At 34.9% G+C, this 26,906-nt stretch overlaps 1 protein-coding gene across 1 annotated transcript in view; it reads left to right on the top strand.

The window, feature by feature from the left end:
- Positions 1–2,304: 2,304 nt before the first annotated feature.
- CHL1 (cell adhesion molecule L1 like) overlaps positions 2,305–26,906 on the top strand; it is a 91,596-nt gene continuing 66,994 nt past the window's right edge. Inside the window, exons 1-7 of the mRNA XM_052645979.1 lie at positions 2,305–2,395; positions 7,222–7,327; positions 10,613–10,800; positions 22,352–22,474; positions 23,500–23,670; positions 24,631–24,678; positions 26,768–26,888. Of these exons, the coding sequence (XP_052501939.1) occupies positions 2,305–2,395; positions 7,222–7,327; positions 10,613–10,800; positions 22,352–22,474; positions 23,500–23,670; positions 24,631–24,678; positions 26,768–26,888 (848 nt within the window). The remainder of the gene's footprint in view (positions 2,396–7,221; positions 7,328–10,612; positions 10,801–22,351; positions 22,475–23,499; positions 23,671–24,630; positions 24,679–26,767; positions 26,889–26,906) is intronic.

Consider the following 26,906-nt stretch of genomic DNA (forward strand, 5'->3'; position numbering starts at 1 on the left):
TGATCTTAGTTTTTTGAATGTTGTATTTTAAGCCTGCTCTTTCACTTTTATCAAGAAGCTCTTCAGTTCCTCTTAGCTTTCTGCCATTAGGGTGGTATCATCTGCATATCTGAGGTTATTGATATTTCTTCTGGCAATCTTGATTCCAGCTTGTGTTTCATCTGGCCCAGCAGTTTGCATGATGTGTTCTGCATATAAGTTAAATAAACAGGTTGACAGTATACAGCCTTGACATACTCCTTTCCGAATTTGGAACCAGTCCATTGTTCCATGTCTGATTCTAGCTGTTGCTTCTTGACCTGCATACAGATTTCTCAGGAGACAGGTCAGGTGGTCTGGTATTCCCATCTCTTTCAGAATTTTGCACAGGTTGTTGTGATCCACACAGTCAAAGGCTTTGGTATAATCAATAAAGCAGAAGTAGATGTTTTTCTGGAACTCTCTTGCTTTTTCAGTGATGCAACAGATGTTGGCGATTTGATCTCTGGTTCCTCTGCGTTTTCTAACTCCAGAGTGAACATCTGGAAGTTCAGGGTTCACGTACTGTTGAAGCCTGGCTTGGAGAATTTTGAGCATTACTTTGCTAGTGTGTGAGATGAGTGCAGTTGTGCGGTAGGTTGAACATTATTTGGCATTGCCTTTCTTAGGGATTGGAATGAAAACTGACCTTTTCCAGTCCTGTGGCCACTGCTGAGTGTTCACATTTGCTGACATATCAAGTGCAGCACTTTCACAGCATTATCTTTTAGGATTTGAAATAGCTCAACTGGAATTCCATCACTAGCTTTGTTCATAGTGATGCTTCCTAGGACCCACTTGTCTTCACATTCCAGGATGTCTGGCTCTAGGTGAGTGATCACACCATTGTGGTTATCTGGGTCACGAAGATCTTTTTTGCACAGTTCTTCTGTGTATTCTTGCCACCTTTTTTTTGCCACCTTTTCTTAATGTCTTCTGCTTCTGTTAGGTTCATACTGTTTCTGTCCTTTGTTGTATCCATCTTTGCATGAAGTGTTCCCTTGACCTCTCTAGTTTTCTTAAAGAGATCTCTAGTCTTTCACATTTTATTTTTTTCCTCTATTTCTTTGCATTGATCCCTGAGGAAGGCTTTCTTATCTCTCCTTGCTATTCTTTGGAACTCTGCATTCAAATGCTTATATCTTTCCTTTCCTCTTCTGCCTTTCACTTCTCCTCTTTTCTCTGCTATTGTAAGGCCTCCTCAGACAACCATTTTGCCTTTTTGCATTCCTCTTTCTTGGGGGTGGCTTTGTCACTGCCTCCTGTACAGTGTCAAGAACCTCCATCCATAGTTCTTCAGGTAGTCTGTCTACCAAATCTTATCCCTTGAATCTATTTGTCACTTCCACTGTATAATCATAAGGGATTTTATTTAGGTCATCCCTGAATGGTCTAGTGGTATCATAAAACAGTACATTATTATAAACTATTAAATAATAATATATAATATAAACATTATACAATAAAATTAATATAGAACAGTAAAGTATAATAAAACAGTACATGATAAATAATGTTTGAATATGTATTATCATGTTTCAGAATAAAAACAAAATCAAGAAAGTAAGGAGAAATTTATATTTTAACCCTTAATATATTTCTGTCAACATGGAATGAATAAACTTTCTGCTGAAGTGGAAATTAACTGATGCACTTATGTTTTCTTGAGGCAAGTCTAGATTCATGAATTTTAGTTGTAGTGGCTGGTCCTTATCCATTCATTCTTCCTTATTCCTTTCCCTGTATCCGGCTATTTACTTTCTATTAGTGTGATAATTCTGAACATGAAAAGTTATTTTGCCAGGGAAATAAAATATTAAATTTCTGACAGTGAACAACTCAAATGAGGTTAAAAGCTTAAAATAAAGATTGAAAAAGAGTCACCTTTTGAAAGAAATTACCTAACTGAAGTTACTCTCAAAGCCACTGACATTCATTAGAGTGTACTAGAGTACATTCCAAGTAAAATTTCCTCTGATCAAAAAAAAAAATTATGCGAGTAGTTTATGGTTTACCATATCAACTGTCCTTTATTTTAAATACAAAGAGGAAAAACTTACATTTGTATGCAGTTACTTGAGAACAGGTTGATAAAGAGGAAATTATTGCCAACAGAAAAATATATTCAACTTCTGTTGACCATTTACAGTACATGAGCTTAGAGTATGTGTTACTGTTTTGTTTGTTTGTTTCCAGGTTTGTTTGTTTGTAACCAGCTTCCGATCAAAAGTAAGAAAAGACATTACAATTTTCATTCTTTCTGGGCTGCCTCCTTCCTGAAGAGCAATGGAGGTATTGTTAAGTGGAAGAGGATTAATCACATCTCTAATTTTCTTCCTGTTAAAATTCTCAACAGCTGTTGATATACCACTTTCAGGTAAAGTGACAATATTCAATATCTACTTTGGAAGTCCATATTTGCATTTTGATTTTCAAGTTGAATAATTATATATTGAACATGTGATTTTTCTGCCATATTTCTACCAGTCTTATAGCAATTTACATGGAATTCATGTTCTCCTTTTAAATTTTTCAGAAGGCTTATACTTGGCTGCTTGCTATAATTAATTATTTTGCAGCTCAGGCTTTTATACTTGTAGGCAAACTTGGCACATAGCAAGAAATATAACCTATAGATCAGGTGGTAGTTTACCATGTAAGGTAATCTGCAATATTAGCAACAGTTATTTCTTTTATGTGTTTGATTAGTTTATTTTAGAGAGAGTTGTGACTCAGAAGTTAATGGAATTCAACCAATCAGGACAAAAGAGGAACTGAATGAACTTTGTATTGTTTCTGACAATAATTATCTATTCAGGAATGAAAATAATTAGAAAAATATTGAAAATGCATTTTCATAGTACACAACTAAAAGTGTAATATGATAATACCTCTGCAAATTTAAAGCATTCTATGGAGTGAATTCATATCAAAATGTTAGTCATTTTGGGGGTATATGTCTTAGCATATGTTGGTATCAGTAAAAATGGATGTAAATCTTTAACCATTATAAATCAACTTGAACAAGTTATAGTAACTAGAAGCTGAGAAATAGTGTACCTGAAAACACAATTTATGTAATAATGTATCAAGTATTTAAAGTACAGTTTAGGAGAATTTCTCTTGTTTATAAGCACTTGGGATTATTTACATATTTTTATCCATACAGTTCAAGTATTGATTCCCTACTGTCTTCTTTTATATCTAATTTGGAGAGTTATAAAATAAGATATGTTGATCATTATAATCTTAGCATGGGAAATATTCTTTGCATATCATGTAAACTTCAAAGGATTAGTCTTGACCTCAGACCTGTTGTACAGATGTACAAATTTAAAGCTCTGTTTTATTCAAAGTGAAAATCTGTTAGCGTACACATCATATATATTGGCCTATATGTACAAACACTGGTTAAAAACCTGAAATGATACATCTTTAGTTGATTCTTTGGGTTTGAATATGCAGTGCCAAATTAAGAGCAAGGTTCTTAGCAATCATTATGGAAAAGAGGTTAATAATTACATTTTCTTCCCAGTAGTGCCAAAGATGTACTGGGATTCCTGATTCAGATTTCTGAGCAGAGACTATACATTTTCTTTCCATCTTTTCTCATTTAGTTCATTAGTGGTGATAGGAAATTTTGTATTAGTACATAAGACACATTTTTTAAAATTTCTGGTTGTCTCAGTTACTTATGCATTTTCATGCTGTAATGTCCTTAGACAACAATTGTTATAAAATATTAATGACATGTTTTCACATCTGAAAATTACCCATTTATTTCAGTACTCTAGAGCTCTCATTGGCAAATGAAGTAAGGCAGGTATTCAGTTTGAATGTCAACGAGTCTGGTGTCTCTGTAATTGGCCTAATTATGGAGGAAAAGATTTATAATGTAGAATATATATTCTTATAAACACCCAAAGGTTATTAGCTTCATTCCCTGAATAATTAGTTATGGCTGAGACTTTACAACCTTAGCAAATTTAACAAAGAATAATGTTCTAATAAACAAGTTGTTCACAAGTTACTAGCTGATATCTTAGGGACCGTTGCTATTGTGCATCACTCCTCATCAGTTATAACTGTAATAACATTTAAATAATAGGAATTTGCAATATGCTCAAGACCTGCTCTACACAGAAAGAGGTGGTAGTCAGAACCAAGTAAATGTCAGTGAAGATTTGAATGTTTTCCACGTGTTATTAAAGTGTTTATAAATGTCCAGTTGGATAATCCTGAACTTGGGCTAATGCCACTAAACTGGTAAAATTCAATTATCAGATTCATTAGGCAAAAGTAAAGAATTTTAGAATTGGAAATGGCTGAGTTGTTAAACTAGGCTGGCCATTGGTGTTCAAAATGTGATTCATGGACCACTCAGAGTCACAGAGATTTATTCAGGCAGTCCATTGATCAAATGTTTCATAATACCAAGATGTCACTTTTTACTTTTCCACCATGTTGATGTTCCACTATGCACTGATGTTGCAAAAGCAATGGTGCTAAACAGGCACTTGCCCAGCATAGATCAAGGCATTGGCACCAAACTTATGGAATTCCCAGGACCATATACTTACACTAAAATAACAACAACGAAAAATCTTAAAAACCACCAAAAAGTAAAGTTTTGCTTAAGACTGTCCTCGTTGAAACAGTTAAGTGTTATTGATTTTATTAAATCTTCATCCTTGAGTACATTCTTCATAATATTCTGTAGGATGAATTTGGAAATAAATATAAAATAATTCTGCTATGTAACGAAGTACTATGACAGTCTGTCTTCCTTGATTGTGTCATTATGTGAGTGCCAAGCCAGATATCATTTTTACTGATAGAAAAAATGGATTACTTTGATGGATGTTTTCCCCAAAATGAACCATGGGAGCTTGTCACTTCAACAGAAATAACTGATAAAATATATATTGTCAATGATAAAATATGAGTGTTTAGGCACATATTAGAATTGTGGAAAGCTTGTATCCTCTACTGTGAGACTGACAGCATCTCCACATTTAAGGCATTTCTAAGATCAGCGATATTAACAAATGTGAAATTTTAATATTGTGTAATGACATGTGTCAGTATTTGGAAGATTTATATAACTCAGTTAACTGATAGTTTTTCCAGATGAATATTACATGTCACAAAAACATGCATGATTTAAAAAGCACCCACGGATAAAACATTTTAATATGACAGAATATGAAAATATATCCACAGGGTTTCTGATTTCATATTGCAAGAAACCTTTAAGAAATTATGCTTGGTGAGTTTGGGGGTACTATCCAAAAACAGTGCCCACAGAAATCAGAAACTGAAAGTCGCTCAGTCATGTCTGACTCTGAGGTCCTATGGAATGTAGTCTGTGGAATTCTCCAGGCCAGAATACTGGAGTGGGTAACCTTTCCCTTCTCTATGGGATCTTCCCAACTCAGGGATTGAACCCCAGTTTCCTGCATTGCAGGCGGATTCTTTACCAGCCGAGCCACAAGGGAGGCCCACAAAAATCAGAAAGAACTATAAAATATCTCAGCCTTTTTTTAGGTACACATCTATGTAAGGTTGGCTCTTCTTCATTTATTGCAACAAAACAACATATGGAATACAGAGGTAGATAGAATCCAGCCGTTGTCCCTTAAGATATTAGAGATTTGTAATAATGTAAAACAGTGCCACTTTTCTAACTACATTCGGTATTTTTGATAAAATGTTGTTTAATGAATAATAGGATGGTTTTAAGTGAATAAATATTTAGAATATTTTTCACTTTTAATTCTAATATGGTAAATATTGTTAAATACAACCTACCATTACAAAACCACTTGAAGATATAATATTTAAGAATGCAAAGGGATCCAATGACCAAAAAGTCTGTTTACTTGGCTTGAGTCTCTAATTTTACAAATGGGAAAAGTAGAGTGTGGCTCTGGGCCTGGCTTAGGGTCACAGGGTTTTGGGCCTCTTTGTAGCCACTGTGGAATACCACCGTGTGTGTCACACAGAAAATGCTTTCTCAGAGCCTATTTGCCAAAGTCAAATTTCAGCTACTGAACCATTTATACTTTCTTAGGAATTCAATCCTGTTTTCTTACAGAGCTTGTTACAAATGTACTAAAATTGTAGTTTCTTCCTTTGAAAGCTATTGAATGCTCTATGACAGATTTTTAACGTATATCATGATTGGTGTCCTGTTTTAAAACTTAATCCAAGCTTGAAACTTCAGCATTAGGATGTTTATTTTATGGTCATAATTCTCAGAAATGCCATCCCTCTGCCTGAATTGGTGAGATACAAAGCTATCCTCTAATTTTTAAATTTGTCTGGAAGGTATTTAACATGTCAAAATGAAAAAAAAAATCATCACATGATAAAGGAATATCTGAATTTGAGGAATCCTCTATAAATAAACTATTATATATTAGCTATCATTTTCGTCCTAACGATCATTAGTGTTAAATTCTATAAGGAGGAAAATACCCTCAAGTTCCCAAGATGGCAAAATATATTTTAAAATTTATAAATTGGAAGTGACAAATGAAAATCAAGCTCAGGGGAAATATAACAAAATCAATAAGTGGAAATTAAAGTGGAGGGGGTTATTTTTTGGTAATAATTAGCAAAATGTTTCATCATTTTAAAACGCTGTTATTCATTCATGGCATGACTGTGGGAAACCGCTATACTCATAGGTTGTTTGTGGTATATATCCTCTTAGACATGTTTATATTTATCCAGGGTCATTACCATTAGTATCCATGCCTAGAAATTTATCACAGGTAACTATTTCAATAAAGGAAAAATCTAGATACTTAAGGAATGAAGAAATAGTCTAATTTCCAAAAATAAAATTACTAGGTAAGTTATCAAATATGGTCAGTGACCAAACATTGTCAATTGTCAATGACCAAACCAAGTAAAAATGCATAAACACATCAACATAGATGAAATGCCAATATAAGTTGGATGTTTTAAAATTACATTGTTACATGATTGTGGGTTTATAAAAAATATGACAACATAAATGATGCAGTGAAGTATATTCCCTAGAGCTAACTACATTTTGCAAAGAGGAAGTCAGATTTGTTCTCTGGTTATACTTACTAATATAGAAAGTGTGTTGAAATTATTTTTGTTGTAGCTAAACTAACTTCAACCAGTTTTTGGAGAGCACATTATTTAAATACTTATTTTAATATTTAGTTCAACAGGTTCCAACAATCGTGAAGCAGTCAACGGTGCAAGTTGCCTTTCCTTTTGATGAGTATTTTCAAATTGAATGTGTAGCTAAAGGAAATCCAGAACCAAAGTGAGTATTTTTTTCAAACTAAGTAGTTGTTTAAAATTATACAATCCTTAATACTGAATTTTATTCTAATCTTTATAAGCTTGCTAAACTGCTAAGTCACTTAAATCTACACATTATTGAAAGTAAAATTTTCCAAGTGAATGATAGCTATGTCTATAAAAACAAAGCTTGGTTATTTTATGCATGTTCTTTTGCCAGCTAAAATTATTTTTTATCATAAATCATCTTATGTTAAATATTTAGCATAGGCTTTGGCATTGTGGAAACATGCACCGATTATTTATGAGTGAACCAGCTAGATAGATAACAGAAAATACTTTATTCTATTTATTGAAAGGTGGCATTTATTAAATGAAAGTTAATATATTCATAAATGTTATTCTATGCATATTATTGCATGTCTTAATTGTGACACATATATTCAGTGAATAGGTTGCTACTTAATATTTTTAACTTTGTTATAAAGGTGTTAACTCAGATGGCAAAATAAAAATGACATGGTATATTTTATCTAGTATTTTATTATTAATGAAAAATTGTTACTATAGGTAATTATAATCTCTAAAAGTTTTTTCTAAGTACCTACTAGTTTGGCGAGAAAGAACTGTGTGAGTACTGAAATTAAAGAGGAAAAGATATGAAGAGAATTCAAGATTTTAAAGTTCTAAATGATTCTAGAATGATAAGCAAACCTACAGACTTTCACTGACTTACCTGATCATTTTACATCCATTAAAGATGAAAGAATGGAAATTAATTATTTTAAATTGTTTTGTGAATAACATTTTTATTGCCTGATAATTTGATATTTTAAAAATTATTAGTGAATCATTCGCATTCTTAATTGTCATTTTTCTGTCTTTTACCAACTATAATATAATTCAAATATGTGAATATGGATAAATTATAATGGAATAAAGGAGAATGTATTAATCACTGCAAATATGGATCAATCAATATTATTATATATAAATATTGGTTAACTTGATTATATCAAGAGATACACCATATAATCATGGGAGATGATTAATGATGAGTTATATTTATCATGGCAATATCCAGTATCAAGTTTAATTATGAACTACTAATTCAGAATCATGAATAGAGTACCTGCTATTAGCAATATTTATTCTTCTCAAGTAATATCTAATATAGTTATGTAAGAATTTTTTAATGAGAGAGCGCCGAATCCTAAATGGCATTCTATCATGTATACTATCATGTAAGAATTGAATCGCCAGTCTATGTCTGACGCAGGATACCGCATGCTTGGGGCTGGTGCATGCGGATGACCCACAGAGATGTTATGGGGAGGGAGGTGGGAGGGGGGTTCATGTTTGGGAACACATGCAAGAATTAAAGATTTTAAAATTAAAGAAAAAAAAAAGAATTTTTTATTGACTCTAGATATGGAAAGAATATTTAATACTACATTATTATTATCTTTATTAGATAATTGATATTCTATCTGAAAACTCAATAAAATTCAATGGACAAAAATAAAATTTTATACATATGAAATAAGTAGTCAATTTTTCTTTTTTTAAAGGTATAGTTAAATACCTTATTATATAAAACAGAAAATAATTAGAAAACAAGAAAGGAAAAAAATCCCATCATGATAGTAAAAGGAACAAATCCAGAAATTCCATTTGTTAGTAACAGCAATATCACTGAAAGTGATAGCAAAAACTACGTAGCATCAATTATGTAGCATGTATACTGGGTAGCAGGTTTAGAGAAACCTTGAATGAATGAAAAGATGCAGCATGGCACAAATTGGAAGTGTTTCATTTTGAATATACAGAGTTATCCTAGTCAAGGTATTAGAATTTTAAAGAAAAGATTCTATATGTTATTTGCACCTAAAACCAAAAAGATATGAAAGATGCAGAGAGAAAAGAAGTAAGAGAAGTTGTCAGGAGACAGGCATGCTCCTAAGAAAATTGTGTCTCATAAGATTTTGCTATTCTTTTTGAACAAGCGTCAGACTGTGTTCCTGGAGCGTATTCAAATTGGTGTGCATTATTAACATATAAAATAAAATCTAATTGGAAAGTCACTATATATCTATTAGATTTTTAAAGATTAAAAACAACAAAAAAAAACTTTTTATAACCATGTCATAGAATGGATACTGTTACATATGGGAGTGGGAATTGTCTGTGTTTTTTCTGGAATATAATTCTTCAGTGCTTATCAAAAATGATGAAATATTTTTTATATTATGGGTTTATCAATCTGACTTTTAAGGAATTACCATAATAAAATATTTGTAAAATTACCACCCAAAATAAATATGTAGAGTTTTTGTAACAATATTGTTCATAAAAGAGAAAAAGTGAAAATGGTTAGATAAATTAATTAGGAGCCATAAGACAGAAGATAATGTAGTCATAAAATTATCTTTAGAGAATTGCAATAATTGGAAAAACTTAAATGGAAAAATTATATATTCACTGTGGTCTCAATTATGTTACAAATATGTCTAAAAATAGTGATAGACTATATAACCCAATTTGATAATAATTGCTTTGTGTGTTTTTGAATTTTGAGTGAGCTCTTCTCAAATATACACACACACACACATACATGGACATATTGTATATTTATATTTTTTAGTCTCCAAATACTGTAATGTCTGAAATATTAGTAAAGATCCTACATTATCTTTTCAATTGGATAAGTTTTAAAATATATCTTTAATTTTAAAAGAACAAAATGAAACCTACCTTTTTTTCCCCTTCCAATTGTGACAGCTTTTTCATGGCTTATGTCTCAGTCAGTTCTGGCTGCTACAATAAAAATGTCATGGACTGAATGGCTTAAACAACAGACACATATTTGTCACAGCTCTGGTGGTGAGAAGACCAAGACCAAGTCACTGACAGATTTAGTATCACCGGCAGCTTTGGTGTCTGGTGATGACCTGCTTGCTGTTCACAGCCAGTCATCTTCTTGTAACCTCACATGGCAGAAGGGAGCAAGCATGGGCATGACATAATCACCTCTCCAAGGCCCTACCCTCAAATACTATTACAATATATTGGGAAATAGACTTCAACATAGGTATTTTAGGGAGACATAAACAATTAAGTCTATAGCAGTTTATAAGATTTCTCAGATTATTTTAGATACATTTTTGTATTGTTATATTCAGTTAAATAGATGTATATATATATATATACTTTTTATTTTAAAATGTCTCGGTTTTATTTCTGTATATTTATTTGTAAATAAGTTATGATTTTTTTCAGGGTTGCTAACTTTAGTTTTGTCTTACAGATTCTTGTGGAATAAGGATGACAAGCCTTTTAATCTCTCTGACCCTCGGATAATTGTATCTAACAATGGGGGGACTTTCAGGATACCAAATGATGGGCACATATCTCACTTTCAAGGAAAATACCGCTGCTTTGCTTCTAATAAGCTGGGGATTGCCATGTCAGAAGAAATCGAGTTTATAGTTCCTAGTAAGTATTTCAGTGCTTCCCAGGTGGTTCAGTGGTAAAGAATCTGCTTGCCACTGCAGGAGACATGGGTTCAATCCCTGGTTGGGGAAGATCCCCTAGAGAAGGAAATGGCAACCCACTCCAGTATTCTTGCCTGGAGAATTCCATGGAGAGAGGAATCTGGCTGGGCTACAGTCCATGGGGTTGCAAAAGAGTCATACACAACTTAGCATCTAAACAGCAGCAGCAACAGTAAGTATTACAGAGGAGATTTCATTTAATATTTTAGTGAAGTTTAGTAGGAGTTCTACTAGGCTGCAATGAAATAAGATTATTAATTTAATCAGCTTATAATTGCTTTATATTTTATTTATAAGGGAAATTATCTTCCAGGTTTTGATATTTAGAAGTTGATGACCTTGACAGCAACATACTTTCGCTGTGTTTCACTAATAATACATGTAACATGAGAAAAAATAGTATTTGTTTTGCTTCATCCAATGAAGTTAAATAGTTAGATTTGGCTGTGTTATGCTGCAGTCACAAGTAATCCCCAAGCCCTTGTGTTAATACAGGATTGTTCCTTGATGAGGCAGTTTGCTGTAGTTCTGGCAGCTCTTCAGAGCAACTGTTCTCCATGTAGATTTTCAGAGATCCTAACTGATGGATATACCATCATCCTATCTCTGCACCATGTGAAACTTGTACCATCTGGGTCAGAAAGTGGGGGTATAGAACACTGCTTCCCACAAGAAGTTACACAGGCAGCTTCTACTCACCTTGTTAGGTGGGGCAAAACAAATGGCATAGCCCCACCTAACCTCAGTATGAGTGCCCAGTAATATTAGTATATGTTAGTAATATCTTCCATAGATCATAACCATGGGAAATTACAAGTTCCCTTACCATTAAAGCTGTTATTTATCAATAATTATCCCCAAGAGTAAGCAACTTCTTTATTACCAGATCTGATCTCTGTGGCATGGGATCTCTGATGACTGACTTTCACATTTGGTCATTTATTTTCCTGAATGTTAAGGTATCCAACATTACTTGATTCTAACCAAAGGCTTTGAAGGAAAAATTCTTGGATATAAAACTGCCGAGAGGTTCTATTTTGCAGTTACTTCCTGCGGAGTTCTAGACCTTTCTGGGGGAGTAGAATGTACACAAACCTGAGGAGAACAAATAATGAAAAACATGTGTGTCATCCTTGAAGCTGGAACAGGAAACTGGGTTTAAATTTTTTTAAGTTTTCTGTATTGTTCTAGAGGAGAGACTATAACTCAAATTTAAAATCTTAACAAGTATATGTCTTACAATGTATAGAACAGTTACAGGATACATATAGAACAAAATATGAGTGATTATGAAACTCTGGTATCAAGAAGAAAAAGAAAAAGGCAAGAAAGGAGAGGAAAAAAACTATAGAAATAAATCTAAACATATCATTAATTAAAGATGAAAGTAAACTAAAAGCTCCAAAATTTAAAAAGTTATAAGCTATTTACCACATTACACATCTAAAGCATGAGCAGATAGAATTGTTGAAACTAAAAGGGGGAAAAGATGTTCCATCTTTTTAATAGATAAATAGATATCTTAAATAAATGCTGTTCAAAAGAAAAGTACATATGGCTCTATTAATATCAATCAGAATAGACTATTTTATAAAGGCTCCCTGGAGATGAATGTACCAGGCATATGTAATATGAAGGTGTATGGAGAAGAAATAGAAGTACAAGGAGAAATAGACAAATCTACCATAGTGATGAAAGATGTTCACATGTGTGTTTCATTATTTGGGAGCTCAAGCAGAGGAAACATTAGAAAAGCACATGAAGGATTTAAAGAACCCAATCACAAACTCTAGCTAATCAGCATGTTTAGAACATTATACCTGAAACTGCAGAGTGTTTTTCAGTATTTGATGATACGTAAGCTATAAAGTAAATATGTCCAAAATACAGTTGAGAAATGGGTATTTTTAAAAAATCCAGAAAAAGCATTACCAATGAATATAACTGAAGATGATATTAATGTATTTATAAATAATTTTACAGATCTCTAAGTTGGAGAAAAGACCCTGATGCTGGGAAAGATTGAGGGCAGGAGGAGAAGGGGATGACAGAGGATGAGTTGGATGGCGTCACCAACTCAATGGACATGGGTTTGGGTGGACTCTGGGAGTTGGTGATGGACAGGGAGGCCTGGCGTGCTACAGTTGATGGGATTGCAAAGACTCAGACACGACTGAGCGACTGAACTGAAATTGGAGAAGGAAATGGCAACCCAGTCCAGTAGTCTTGTCTGGAGAATCACATGGACAGAGAAGCCTGGCAGGCTATCATCCATGGGGTCGCAAAGAGTCAGACACAACTTAGCGACTAAACCACCACCACCAAGTAAAGAGCAAAAAAGGAAGTGGCAAAAGATTTAAACTTACACCTCAGACTGCAATGGCCAATACAAATATAAAAATGTGCTTAATATAATTAGTAATCAGAAATAGATCTATGGTAACGTAAATAATACAAGCATTTGATTCCTGCAAAATTGGGAAATACAACAGAGTCTGAAAGTAGCAGTTTTAGGTGGGACTTTGCGGCCGGCATAACAGGTATCCACTGTGGAGAGTCCAGTTTACTGCTTGGACTGTGGAGGATATTGGTTGCTGCCTACTTAGTTAAAGATACTCTCTCCAGTGACCCAGAAATTCCTCTTTGCTCATGTGCACGTGCCCCTTACCTATGAGCACCAGGAATAGCTGTGGCAGCATTGTTTGTGTTTTAGAAATATACTGAACAAAAACACAAGTTCATTTGCGATATAATGAAATAATTGTGGCATATTCATACAAAAATTACTTAGCAGTGAAGACTGATGAACCTTAGAGATGTGTTGAACAATGAAAGCAAATCTCTAAAAGAAACATAAATGTGACTTCATTTACGTAAGGTCAGTATATGTTAAAATGAATACAATATTGTTTAGGATTATAATTTCATATGGTAAAATCATACTGCAGAACATTAAAGAGAAGGATGAAAACAAACTTTAGGATGGTAGTTACCTCTAACGGGATGTGGAACAGGTAGGATCTACACCAAATAGAAAGGTGACGGTGCTTTTATGTTTCTCTTACGATGGGTGATGGGTCAAGAGTGTGGCATTTCTTTCTTTTTATTCTTTACATTTATTTTATGCGGTCTTTATATATACAAAGTTAATTAGTATGTGGCATACTGATTTGTCTTAGACATACTGAATTATTAAGTGTGATGTTAGAGCATAGTAGTGGGCACAGTAGTGACGTACAGACTTGAAAATTTGCCTCTGGAGTTTGGGTTTAAAATGACGGGAGGGAATGTTCTTGAATTCTGGGTCAGAAAATTGTAATCGAGAATCATAAAATCATATAGAGATAACTAACTATACAGCTATAGTTATCATTCTATATTATAGATTATATTATTATAAACTATAATGTAGTGTATAATATAAATATGTATATAATAAGTATAATAAGTACATAATATAATTAACAAATAAGATGAGGAAGTAGGAGACAGAGGGAGAGGAAAGGAAGATATAAAAAAATCTGTTGTACAAGACAAGGCATTAGGGTGATCCCTAACCTGAATTCTAGTGGTTGCTATGGAGACACAAAGGAACAGGCAGTTGCTAGACCTATAGCAGAGAAATGGCACATTTTAGTATAAGGTTCTGCAATTAAAGGATTTTGAAAAGAAAATGTTCTCTGTCATTATCAAAGCAGACCAAGTGAAGGCATGAAAAATGTAAGGGTAATTCTGGCCAGAATTGGCTAGTATTGTAATTAAGAGATGAGAGTTGAATCTGAGCTGTGTTGTGGATAATTGTGCCATTTTTTTCTGCTGCTGTAGAAAAGAGGAAAGTAAATTAGGTTTCTCATGCATCATTTCCAGCTCCTCCTAAAATTACTTCATCATCTAACACCTTTCTGCAATTATTTATATGTTGAATAGGACCATCAGCCCAATTCTTAGGGGTTTATAAATCAGAGACCATTAAAGGCTTCCTACAGGTTTTATCAATTGGTTCTTCTCTTAAGGTGTAGAGAATTGATTCTTCATTTATATTACACTCTGATATGATATGAGAGTGATATGAGTTTTAAAGTTTGTAAAACTTTAGAGTTTTACCTCTCATTTCTTAAACTTTTCTTTAAAACAAACCTAAAGGCTAGATTCTAAGTTTGGACATAGGTACAGTAGCTGAAAATCTGGTCATTACCCCTTACAGACAGAAAAATTTATACACTCTGTTTAGTTATCTACCCCGGTGGTTCAGTGGGTAAAGTGCCTGCCCGCAATGCAGGAGACCTGGATTCGATCCATGGGTCGGGAAGTTCCCCTGGAGAAGGAAATGGCAACCCACTCTAGTATTCTTGCCTGGAGAATCCCATGGATGAAAGAGCCTGGTGGGCTACAGTCCATGGGGTTGCAAAGAGTAGGACACGACTGAGCAAGCTCACTTAACAAAATTGCAGTTGACTTTGCCAGGAAAAGAGAGTAAAAGAAAAAATAAAACAACCAAATACAATGTACTGTTTTCAAATATGGAGAAAATCATTCAGCTGAATGGATTTTCCAAGATATGGCATGGTAAGATAGGCCGTGAATTATTCAACAGATCTTCATTAAACTCCCTTCATGTGTCAGACACTTTTCTAGTAATTTGAGATACAACAATGAACAAAAGAAAGACTGTACCCAAGAAACCTAAATCCTGTGGGTGTGGTCACTGAGTCTGGAGAGAAGGTAAGCTATTTTCTTGCCTTCATTATGACAGTTATCAGTGAAATTAGAATGAGGCTGTAAATAATTCTGTTTTGGCTGTTCAGTTTTATTTATCCTGAGAGCGCAGATCAGCCTTCTCCACTTAACATTCTTAGTCTATCTTCAGTTCAGTTCAGTCGCTCAGTCGTGTCCGACTCTCTGCGACCCCATGAATCGCAGCATCCCAGGCCTCCTTGTCCATCCAACTTCCGGAGTTCACTCAAACTCAACGTCCATTGAGTCGGTGATGCCATCCAGCCATCTCATCCTCGGTCGTCCCCTTCTCCTCCTGCCCCCAATCCCTCCCAGCATCAGGGTCTTTTCCAATGAGTCAACTCTTTGCATGAGGTGGCCAAAGTATTGGCGTTTCAGCTTCAGCATCAGTCCTTCCAATGAATATTCAGGACAGATTTCCTTTAGGATAGACTGGTTGGATCTCCTTGCAGTCCAAGGGACTCTCAAGAGTCTTCTCCAACACCACAGTTCAAAACCATCAATTCTTCAGCGCTCAGCTTTCTTCACAGTCCAACTCTCACATCCATATATGAACACTGGAAAAAGCATAGCTTTGACTGGATGGACTTTTGTTGGCAAAGTAATGTCTCTGCTTTTTAATATTCTATCTAGGTTGGTCATAACTTTAGCCTATACTAATTTTTCTTATAGATTCTGTGTATTATTTATACATCATAAATTTTACCAGCTTATGTACACAGTGGTTTCTTTTATCATAAAAATTTTCAGTTCAACTATCATTAGAAGCCAGTATTAGAGCATTTCCCTCATCCCTGAAAGATTAGGCGCTCTCTGTCCCCACGCCCAGGTGGTCGCCAGTCTGACGCTTGCCTCTAGAAATGTTTTTTTCTGAATATTTCATGCAAATGAAATCATACAATATGTGATCTTTTCCATCTAGCTTCTTTCCACTTAGCCTGATTTTTGTGATTCAGTCATGTTCTAGGATAAATCAGTAGTTTGTTCATTTTTATTGCTGAATAATATTCATATAATAATGATACAGATATACCACATTTTGTTTATCCATTCACCAGTTGATGTCCATTTGGATTGTTTCTAACTTTGACTATTATAAAAAAAATTAGTAATAATCAGTAATGTTAGGAATATCCATGTGTAATTTCTGTGGAATTTTAAAAGCATTTTTTGTTGTTTGGAAGAGACTTTGACTGTCAAATATATTAATCAGGATATTAAAGGCGAGAATGATATCATCCTGTCCTATTCTTCATTCTCTATATTGTCTTATAAATGCTGTGTGAATTCTTATCAGTGATTGATTTACTGGCTAAAGATTAAAAGAATGAATAAAGGTAAAAATGCAGTATACATTACTTGTAAAGTAATGCAAGGAATAGCAGGTTTAGGGGTGAAATCATCTGTATGTTGGTTTCATAGAAACTAACTAGAATTTCTAGTGTGCTGGGTTTCTACATTTGTATGAATTCCTCAGGTCAGTTTCCTTAAAACATATCTTGGCTATTTACTGCTCTAATTTGGGAAGGGTAGAATAGCAAAAGTAGGGGTCCAGTGGTATACGCTAATTTCTTCTACTAATATATGCAGACTGACCGTAGGAGGATCAATTTGTTCAGGAGAGAGTGCAACTCAGAGTTTTAAAGGTTTAATTAAAGCTGAGGATTTTGCTCTCACGTGTCCCAGTATGTGCATGACTAGAATGAAATGGAATGCATTGGTCGTCCTTCCTTAGTGTGAATTCATTACCAGTTCATAGACTGAAAGGCAGTGCTATTTCTCTGTACTTTTAAGTGGGTTAATAGGGTACTCTACAGGAAATGGGAATCAATTAAATCTCTTTGCAGACAGAAACTGGAGTTCAGGGTGATACAGCATGTGAGCTCAGTGGCTTGCATTCTTGATAATGATGCCAGACTGTCAGCAATTTGCTGAGCACATTCAAGGGAAATGGAAGGCACTCAAAAGCTCCCCAGGCCAGTCCTGTAAACAAAGTGAGAAGTCAAAATAGATAAAGCTCTTTGGCATAGGAAAGGGGACAGAATAATTCATTAAACAAACCATAGATTCTCTATAAGATACAGTCTTTCATCCCTCAGGCACCCTCCCTACTTTCTTTGATAAAGTTAATTCCAAATAGTTGAATGAAATGTAGAAGTTGTTGTGATATAGGCTACATAAAGATCAAAAACAATAGCAAAGGAAAGCCCTTTGTCCCTTTGCCCATCTCTATACAATGTGGCTGGGTTTACCATGTAAAGTGAAAATATTTGAATAAGAGCCACCATATTGAGTGATTTTTAAGTGCCCGACACTATGTTAATTGATTCATATGAAATAGTTTATTTAAACTTTGCCACAAATCAATGAATTAGGTATCATGTCGAATTTCATTTTATGAATGAAGAAACTGAAACACATTAAGTAATAGGTTCAGGTCACATAGTAAGGGATGAAGCCAGGATTCAGCCCTAAGCAGCTGGCTCCAGAACACACGTTTATATCCAGTGCTACACAGTGTTGCCTATGCTTTGATTATTCTGTTAACACATCCTCTGGATGAGCTAAAAAGCATTATCCTTCTTTGTTGAAAATAACCTTGGCAATAGGTTATCAGACTCAGAGAGAGAGAGAGAATATAGGGAGACTTGATTTTATTCTTTGGGTATCAGAGAAAAGATACTCTGTAGGTAACATAAAGATAATATGTAGGTAATGTAACTTGGTAATGGTTAAGTCACCAGTACCTTTTCATTGACGTGATTAGTCAGCATTACTTGTATTTCATTAAATTTCTCTGAGGACATTTCATTACCAGTTCTTTACTGTTGGTTTCCATGTGGGACTGTGCAACTTGTCCTTAAGAAAAGCCTCTGAGGGAGGCTTTTGAGGAGACCAGAGAAATGAAGTCCATGGGGTTGTGAAGAGTCGGGCACGACTAAGCGACTTAACTTTCACTTTTCGCTTTCATGCATTGGAGAAAGAAATGGCAACCCACTCCAGTGTTCTTGCCTGGAGAATCCCAGGGATGGGGGAGCCTGGTGGGCTGCTGTCTATGGGGTTGCACAGAGTCGGACACGACTGAAGCGACTTAGCAGCAGTGGCAGAGAGATGAATTGAAAGGATTCTAAGATACCAGAGAAAAGTAAAAAGGGGGCATAGAAAGTAAGGATAGTGGTCTGAAGCAAAATAGCCAGTTAGTTTTAGTGTCCAGGCCAGAGCCATTTATAGGCTAGTCTGTAGATAAAAAAATTGTTTTTCAGAAGTCTGCTATATTTCAAATATAAAGATGTTATTTTTTTTAGTATATTAGTTGAATGAGTTAAGATGATGAGTTTCAAAATTAATTGTCAGTACCTCAAGTATAGAGCCCCTAGAGATTTTGTATTTGCAGGTTTGCTGTGTGTTGATAGCTTCAATAAGAAGACTGCTGCTGATAAGTCGCTTCAGTCATGTCTGACTCTGTGCAACCCCATAGACAGCAGCCCACCAGGCTCCCTCGTCCCTGGGATTCTCCAGGCAAGAACACTGGAGTGGGTTGCCATTTCCTTCTCCAAATGAAAAGTGAAAGTGAAGTCGCTCAGTCGTGTCTGACTCTTCGCGATCCCATGGACAGCAGCCTACCAGGCTCCTCCATCCATGGGATTTTCCAGGCAAGAGTACTGGAGTGGGGTGCCATTGCTAGCATGTAGCTAATTTGTCTCTCCGAAAGGCTTTCCATGCTAGGTGGGTTTTTAAGGAATTGGGCCCTTCGAGTTGTTACTAGAAGTTTGTCTGCTACACTGAATAATGAATGTGGAAGCCTATTGAAAAGTAGTAAAGGGATGGGTGCTATGCTTTGCTTGATTTTCTGATGAGGTAGACTGATAGGGACTAAATGTTTATGGCTTCATTTAGATTTGATATTATGGGATTCCAAACATTCTTCAAATCCTAGTTAGGCAGATGGCTAATGTAGACATGGATGCTGATCCCTTTGGAAAGACACCATTCCATGATCAAGTCCAGTCACAATTAAGTGATACACAATCAAGTGATTTTGCTTTTGGTATTAATAGAGCACTCATTTGAAGTGTGTTGGTGAGCTCCAGCGGTATAGTTGCCTCATACAAAAGAAAAATGACTGTTTACAATTCATGTTTTTAAAGTACTGCATCTGTCCAAACTCAACAATGCTAATGTTTATCACCAGAGAAATACAGTTAGCAAAAGTCATTGGTTGGAGTTAAATAGTCATTTTTTAAATTGAATTGAGGTAGATGTCATGCTTGCAGTTGTTATAATTAAATTTCACATTTATTTGTGGATGTTAAAATATTCACTTTTTTGCTTTGCATCAAATTTACAATATAGTTTGAAAGTCAAAGAGTAAGATCTAAAAAAACCCTGACAAATTTATATCCTTTACAGTGTTTATTCTCGGGCATTAAATTATTAAATATATAAATATTCTTCCCGGTTTCCAGGTATTAATTTCACTCTTTGGTTACAGCTGTACCAGATTTATGGTATGTGATAAAGGCTTTGGTAGACTTCTAAATCTTATTTTATCTTTTTTATTATGAATGCCTTGGAAGCCAGTTGAGTAACATAGTTACACTTATGTAATTAGAATTTTATAATCTAGATTTAATTAATGCAAGGATGATAGTGCTTCACTGGCGATACTATCTGTTTGAATTATTAAATTTTTTATAAAGAGACAGCTCTCCAATTAGGGCTTTATACAACTTAATTAGCGACTTTACATTAGATACCACCCAGGGAATTGTGTATTCATATTTGGCACTGTAAAGTTTGCTAGTTACAAAACAGGATTACATGCGTCTTTCATTTCCTAATCTGTTTCCCTTCCTCTTTTGCTTCTATTATCTGAGTATAAGGAGATCTATAAATAGATTCAATAACTACCAAACAACACTGCTAACTTCAATAACAATAAATACTGAGCTTTAGTTAGAGCGAGTTTCACTAAACAAGTGATTTGAATTTGGAGCTTAGGGTACATACTAGTTCTGTAAGTTACTGCACTTTACTTGCATAAGGTATATTTCTGCAAAATGACTTGTTTAACATTTGCTGTCAGTCAAAGCTAAGGCTTTACCAAATAGGTGGTATTGATAATTTATCAACAAGGTACATGTAGGGGATATATTCAGATGTTCTTCTGTCTTTTGTTGGAAGTTTCATTCTACCTAGAGCAAAAGCATGATTCTAAGATGGTTCAGTTCAGTTCAGTCACTCAGTCGTGTCCGACTCTTTGCAACGCCATGGACTGCAGTGCGCCAGGCTTCCCTGTCCAACACCAACTCCCGGAGCTTGCTCAAACTCATATCTGTCAAGCCCTAGCTTTGACTGACACCAAATGTTATACAAATCATTTTGCAGAAAATATACCAAATTCGTGTCCAAGATGGTTCCTATCTCAAATTTTATTTCCAGACTTGCCAGGAGAAATTTTAGAATGAGTAGACTGCGAGGGAATCCACTGAGGACTGTCACGTGCCAGCACCTGTCTTTTGAACTGGCAAAGGCAGTGTAATAAAGACACTGCCCCCTGCGATGTTAAGCTGTGAAAGGTCCTTGAATTTAGACAAAAAGCCATTCACTGTAGCTAGTGCATCGATAAGAAATGTCAGCCAGTTCCCTCAATCACTGAGGAGTTACAGTAGGGGGTGGGGGTGAGGAGCAAGGGAAGGGCACAAAGCTTCTCAAGAGGAAAATTGACAGTAAATGAATCTATTTTTAGACTCTCAGGAATAATAGTAATCTTTTGTGAGCCATATTTTAAGAATGAAATATAGAGATGGAAAACTGCTAATAAATTCCACCAGGTCAGGAAGGCTATAAATACCTCATATAAGACTTTTCTCATCTATCAAACCCTAAGTAATTCTATAGTGCAGATGTACAAGGAATGTTGAGGTGGAATATATTTTGAATATTCTTAAAACTTTTATAAATAACTTCGTAAAATATCAAACTTCAGTGTTCTATTTCAAATTCTGCACTGTTGTGACTTACATTCTCAGTAATTGCATTGACCTTTTTAGGAAATTGATTCCAGCATGAGAAAGAAACAATATTTTCAAATACTGCAAAGTCTCCTGTCCTACATCCATTTCATTTCACTTAAAATTTTGTTTACTGGGAGTGATTCCAATGTGGATGGCTCTCTTTGCAACTTCTAGTGGTCATGTTTGGCTTTTCATTGTATTCATACCATTTTTTCCCCATGTGGGCTTTGAATTGTGTATTTTGTTTGACTATGATCTGAATGAAATATTTGCCAGTCACATTCAAGGGCTTCAGAATAAAGCAAAAGACAGAAAATAAATATTTGCCTAAAAATAAATCACAACGTTTGGAGAAAAATGACACCAAATCTCTGAAAACTTAAAACAAGCAACTCCTATGACTCAGAGCTTATACCTCTTCACTGAGAAATGTGCACAAGCATATTGTTGCCTTATTGCTGTCAAAGCAAAATTATTTGTTATCTCCAGTTACAATGCAGAATATTGTAAAAATATTCTGCAGAATGCAGAAATATTTTTAAAGTTGTATAATGATGCAGCACAGATTGTTAACAGTATTTTCCTCTGCAGGTCATAGACAAGAAGATTTAGGGTGTTGAATTTACTAAAAATGTTCCAATTTCTACAAGAAAAATGCTTTAAGATAATACTTGTAACATTAAGCATTACTTGTAAGATTAAAATTTTTAAACAGTGTCTTTAAATGATTTTTTATATCAGATACTCCAAAATTTCCCAAAGAAAAAATTGACCCTCTTGAAGTGGAGGAAGGTGATCCAATTGTCCTTCCATGCAATCCTCCCAAAGGCCTGCCACCTTTACACATTTATTGGATGAATATTGGTAAGTAATGTTCTGTTCTATCAATAAGGGGACATTTTAATTTCATGCATTGTGTCAAATGACATACTGAAATGAAGGATACAAAATTAATATGAACCTATGAATGTGAAATCAAGTATAGTTTAAAAACTATTTCCACCTATAGTCTGCTCTAAGTTGTGAATATACATGAAAGCACTAGAAAACCACTGAATATGTGTTGATTTTGTCATATCTGGAAAGAGTAGAGTCTGTTAATACGATACAGTATGTCAAATTGAGAATGGCTTGTATCTGTGTTGCTAGCTTTATATTTCTTTTAATATGTTGCACCTACTTAATACAGTGACGCACAAATTATTATTAGTATTAGAAATTAGTATTAATTTCTGTGTTTAATTTTCCAAAACCTATTATCAGCTCTTGCATTGGGATTCCAGCTTCTTGTAAACCCTACCTCTGGCATGTGCCTTAGCAGGTCTATCTAAATCTTTTCTCATTATGACCCACAGAGAAAAGTAATAATCGTACAGTATTTGGAAGAAAGCAAAAGAAGCTACTCTTGGTTGTAGCCAGAGTTCTAGATTCCATCCATCCTAGAACCTAACTAGGCTGTATCATGGCAGAGGGATTAATATCTCAAACACAATTTTGTGAAAATCTGTTTTTAACAAATATGATCCTAATATAATAAAAGTAATAATTAGGCCATTATCTGTTTTGACTAGTTTTCAAATAAGTCAGTGCAGACCCATAGAGCAGAAATAGAATCCGAAATGGTCAGGAGAGGTCAAATGCCCAGACTAATTGTCCATCAGGGTACTTCAGTTAATGCTGATAAGTGCTGTCTCAATGATTTTCTTGTTGTTTTTTTGTGTTTTACTTCTTACTCACTAATCACTTCTATAGTAAGACCAGACTTGGGAGGAATAAGAAGAGCCTACATGAAAAACAAAATAATATGAAAGAAAGGATAATGAAAAAAAGGTGACGAGGCATAATAAAGGACAATTGCCCCTTTTAATGAAAAGATATTTCTCTTCCAGAACTAGAACACATTAAGCAAGATGAGAGAGTATACATGAGCCAAAAGGGAGATCTGTACTTCGCAAATGTGGAGGAACAGGACAGTCGGAACGATTACTGTTGCTTTGCTGCATTCCCGAGATTGAGGACTATTGTGCAGAAAATGCCAATGAAGCTAACAGTTAACAGTTGTAAGTTGAAATAATTTACTGTGCCAGCATGAATGTGGAAGACAAATGTGTCTGTAATTTTATTCTGGTTGAAGCCAGTTAAAGCTCGGTTGATATTTTCCAGTATTGTTTAGTTGAACTCTGGAGACTCCTTCCAGATGAAAGAAACATCTGCAGCTGCGCATCGACAGTAGCTCTGTCTCCTGCAGCCAGAAAATCAAATCTCAATTCACAGGACAAGTGTATTGCACTTGAGGACTAGAGAGTCGAGTCACTTTCCTTGTGTGAAATACAGAACAAAATTCCAGGGTTTTCTCAGCAGGTCTCAGGCTCAGAATCTCTGTGATTTTGGATAAACTGGCAAGGCTGAACATGTGGGAGAAAAGAAGAGTCAAAAGCAACAAAAAGTAATATGGTCATTTTTATCACATTGACTTTTTCTGTATTTCCCAAATTGGCAAAGTTATTTGAATTGCTTCTCTTTCCTACTTGATTATGCAGATGGCATTCTGGGTTCTTAAATTTGAAAACTGTCATTATTAGTCGAAGAAATAACCAAGATTCAAAGGGCAGAGATAATCTCCAGAAATTCATTGACTGAATAACTGGCTCTGGTAGAGTCAAAAGTTGGCATGACCATTCCATTGTCTACCGTGGTTCATAATTTTTTCATAATTTGGTTCATCAATTTGTTGTGTGTTGATTCTCTATGCCAGCGCTTCACTATAGCATCCTTCAGTAACGTCAGTTCTCTTTAATGGAGCTCTAATTTGTGTCCTTCCACCTGGATTTCATCTATGGTAGCTCAAGATTAAGCTCTTTATAAATATTTTTCAACTATGTTCCCAAAGGTGCTGTTCTAGTGAAGTATGCTTATACCTCATTTTGTATTTTGTAGGAGAAAACTATGGCTTTTCATTGTTTTGAGGTCAGCATCTACCATTATGTTTGTGAGTTTTTTCTTCCATTTTTTTATTTCAGTAAAGCATGTTAATGACTCGAGTTCATCCACAGAAAATATTTCCAAGGGTAAGTTGATGACATGTAGAATGTTGACATTTATTTTCACCTGTGGTCTCTCATTGTCATCTCAGAATTTGAACTTTAATACCTGCTGAGTTTATTAATATATTGATACTCTTAGTAAGGAAAGGGTTAACATAGAGGGTTCTATTTTCTATGTAAAAGGGGGTAATATTTATGAATGCATAACTATATAAATACACCTACATACTTACTGATGATATAATTACCATAAGTAAATACATATACATATATAACATTATGTTTTTCATGGAGTAATTATTACGGATCTCCCGAAATGCCCCTTATGGTTAATCAGCAGTTTGGCAGAGAGCTGCTACATGAAGAAAGGAAAAAGCAATGGTTGAGTGTAACAGAAGTCGCGAAGGCATTGAGTGTAAGAAAGTCAAATGGTTATTTTCCTTTCTAGACCTCTTGAAGTACTTACTACACAACTGTCCATTGTGATTCAGTGAGAAAGAATATAAGTTGCAGCATTCTCCAAGCTCACTTGTCTATGAATGGTTTTTATTATTAAAAAAAATTTTTCCCATAGAACATTTAACCAAATTATATAGTAAGTAGTTTTTCTACAGAGAAAAGAATCATTTGTATGAATGCAACAAATATTTATTTTATAATTGGCACCAGCAATGAACCCTCCATGATAACTTTGGTAATCTAATATACTGATAACATCACCAGGGCTGGATGAGGGCTCTCCTTGCTGTATCCTCAGTTTGAAAATGGACTGATTAGGTGTATATAGGCAACATCTTTTCCTTTGTCAATAACACAAACATATATTGTTGTATCTTTTCAGCACTCAATAAAATCATTACACATGGATGGGAGGGGAGTTTGGAGGAGAATGGACACATGTTTATGTATGGCTGAGTCCCTTTGCTGTCTATCTGAACCTATCACACAATTGTTAATAGGCTGTGCTCCAATATAAAAGTGTAAAAAAAAAAATCACACCATATAATACATGTTCATATTTTGCAAAAAACAAACAAACACTTGTAAGGAAGCTACGGCAAGGTACACACTGCTGTCAGCACCTTCATTCCTCTACTCTGATAGCAGCCCTCACCTCTGCACTTCGCATATCACATCAAATCACATTGACATTGGATGTGAAACAAAATTTGTGTGAACACTTGGAACGGAAATCAGAATCTGCATTGAAAATGGAAGCTTCCTCATTTTCCATTGTATTTGAAAGGCTTCTTAGGAAAAGGGGGCTTCTCTGGTGGCTCAGACAGTAAAGAATCTGCCTGCAATGCAGGAGACCTGGGTTTGATCCTTGGATTGGGAAGATCCCCTGGAGAAGGGAACAGCTATCCACGCCAGTATTCTGGCCTGGAGAATTCCATGGACTGTATAGTCAGTCCATGGGGTCGCAGAGTCAGACAGGACTGAGTGACTTTCACTTTAACGAAAATAAGAAATGGAACATTCCCTCACCAGTTACTGAGATGGCTTGTGAATCTTTTTGTACAACAGTGTCTTTGAGGATATAAGACTGAAAGTAGAATCACCTCATTGATAAATTCACAGATGCCTGGTGTGTACCACAGGCTTCTTGAATCAGAGTTTCTGGGTGTAGGGACCAGGAAACTGTATTATAAGAGGAATCCTGTCAGATACTTAGGCACATTCAATTCAAGAAAAATACACACGGCCATCAAACATGACCAAGTATGATTAAAATGTGGAATATAAAGCTATTGACTGTCAATGAACTAAAGGCTTTCATCAAGAAATTAATTATCTTGAACACTGTTTGAACTTCTGAATTTGAAGGTGTGGTTTGAATCATAACCTTTATAAAACTTGATGCAGCACTTAGTTAATGTATCTGAAGGGCAACCCATGCTTCCTGGTAAGAGTGAAATCTATTGAAATAGGAATATATTAAAATGTGTGAAATATATGTGAAATAAATGTGTGAAAATAAATAAAAATCTGTATGTAAATATACATACATACACACAGGTCCATATGGTTAAATATGTTTTAGGAAGGATTGAGTGCCAAAGGAATTTCTTAGTTTGAACAAAATCTGAGTCTTTTCTATTCTGTTCTGTAGCAAATTCAATCAAGCAGAGAAAACCCAGACTATTGTTGCCTCCTCCTGAAAGTGGCAGTGAGTCTTCTATCACCGTCCTCAAAGGGGACACCCTGCTGCTCGAGTGTTTTGCTGAAGGCCTGTGAGTAACTTGACCCTG

This window comes from Budorcas taxicolor, chromosome 1 (genome assembly GCF_023091745.1).
Source record: "Budorcas taxicolor isolate Tak-1 chromosome 1, Takin1.1, whole genome shotgun sequence".
Lineage (NCBI taxonomy): Eukaryota > Metazoa > Chordata > Mammalia > Artiodactyla > Bovidae > Budorcas > Budorcas taxicolor.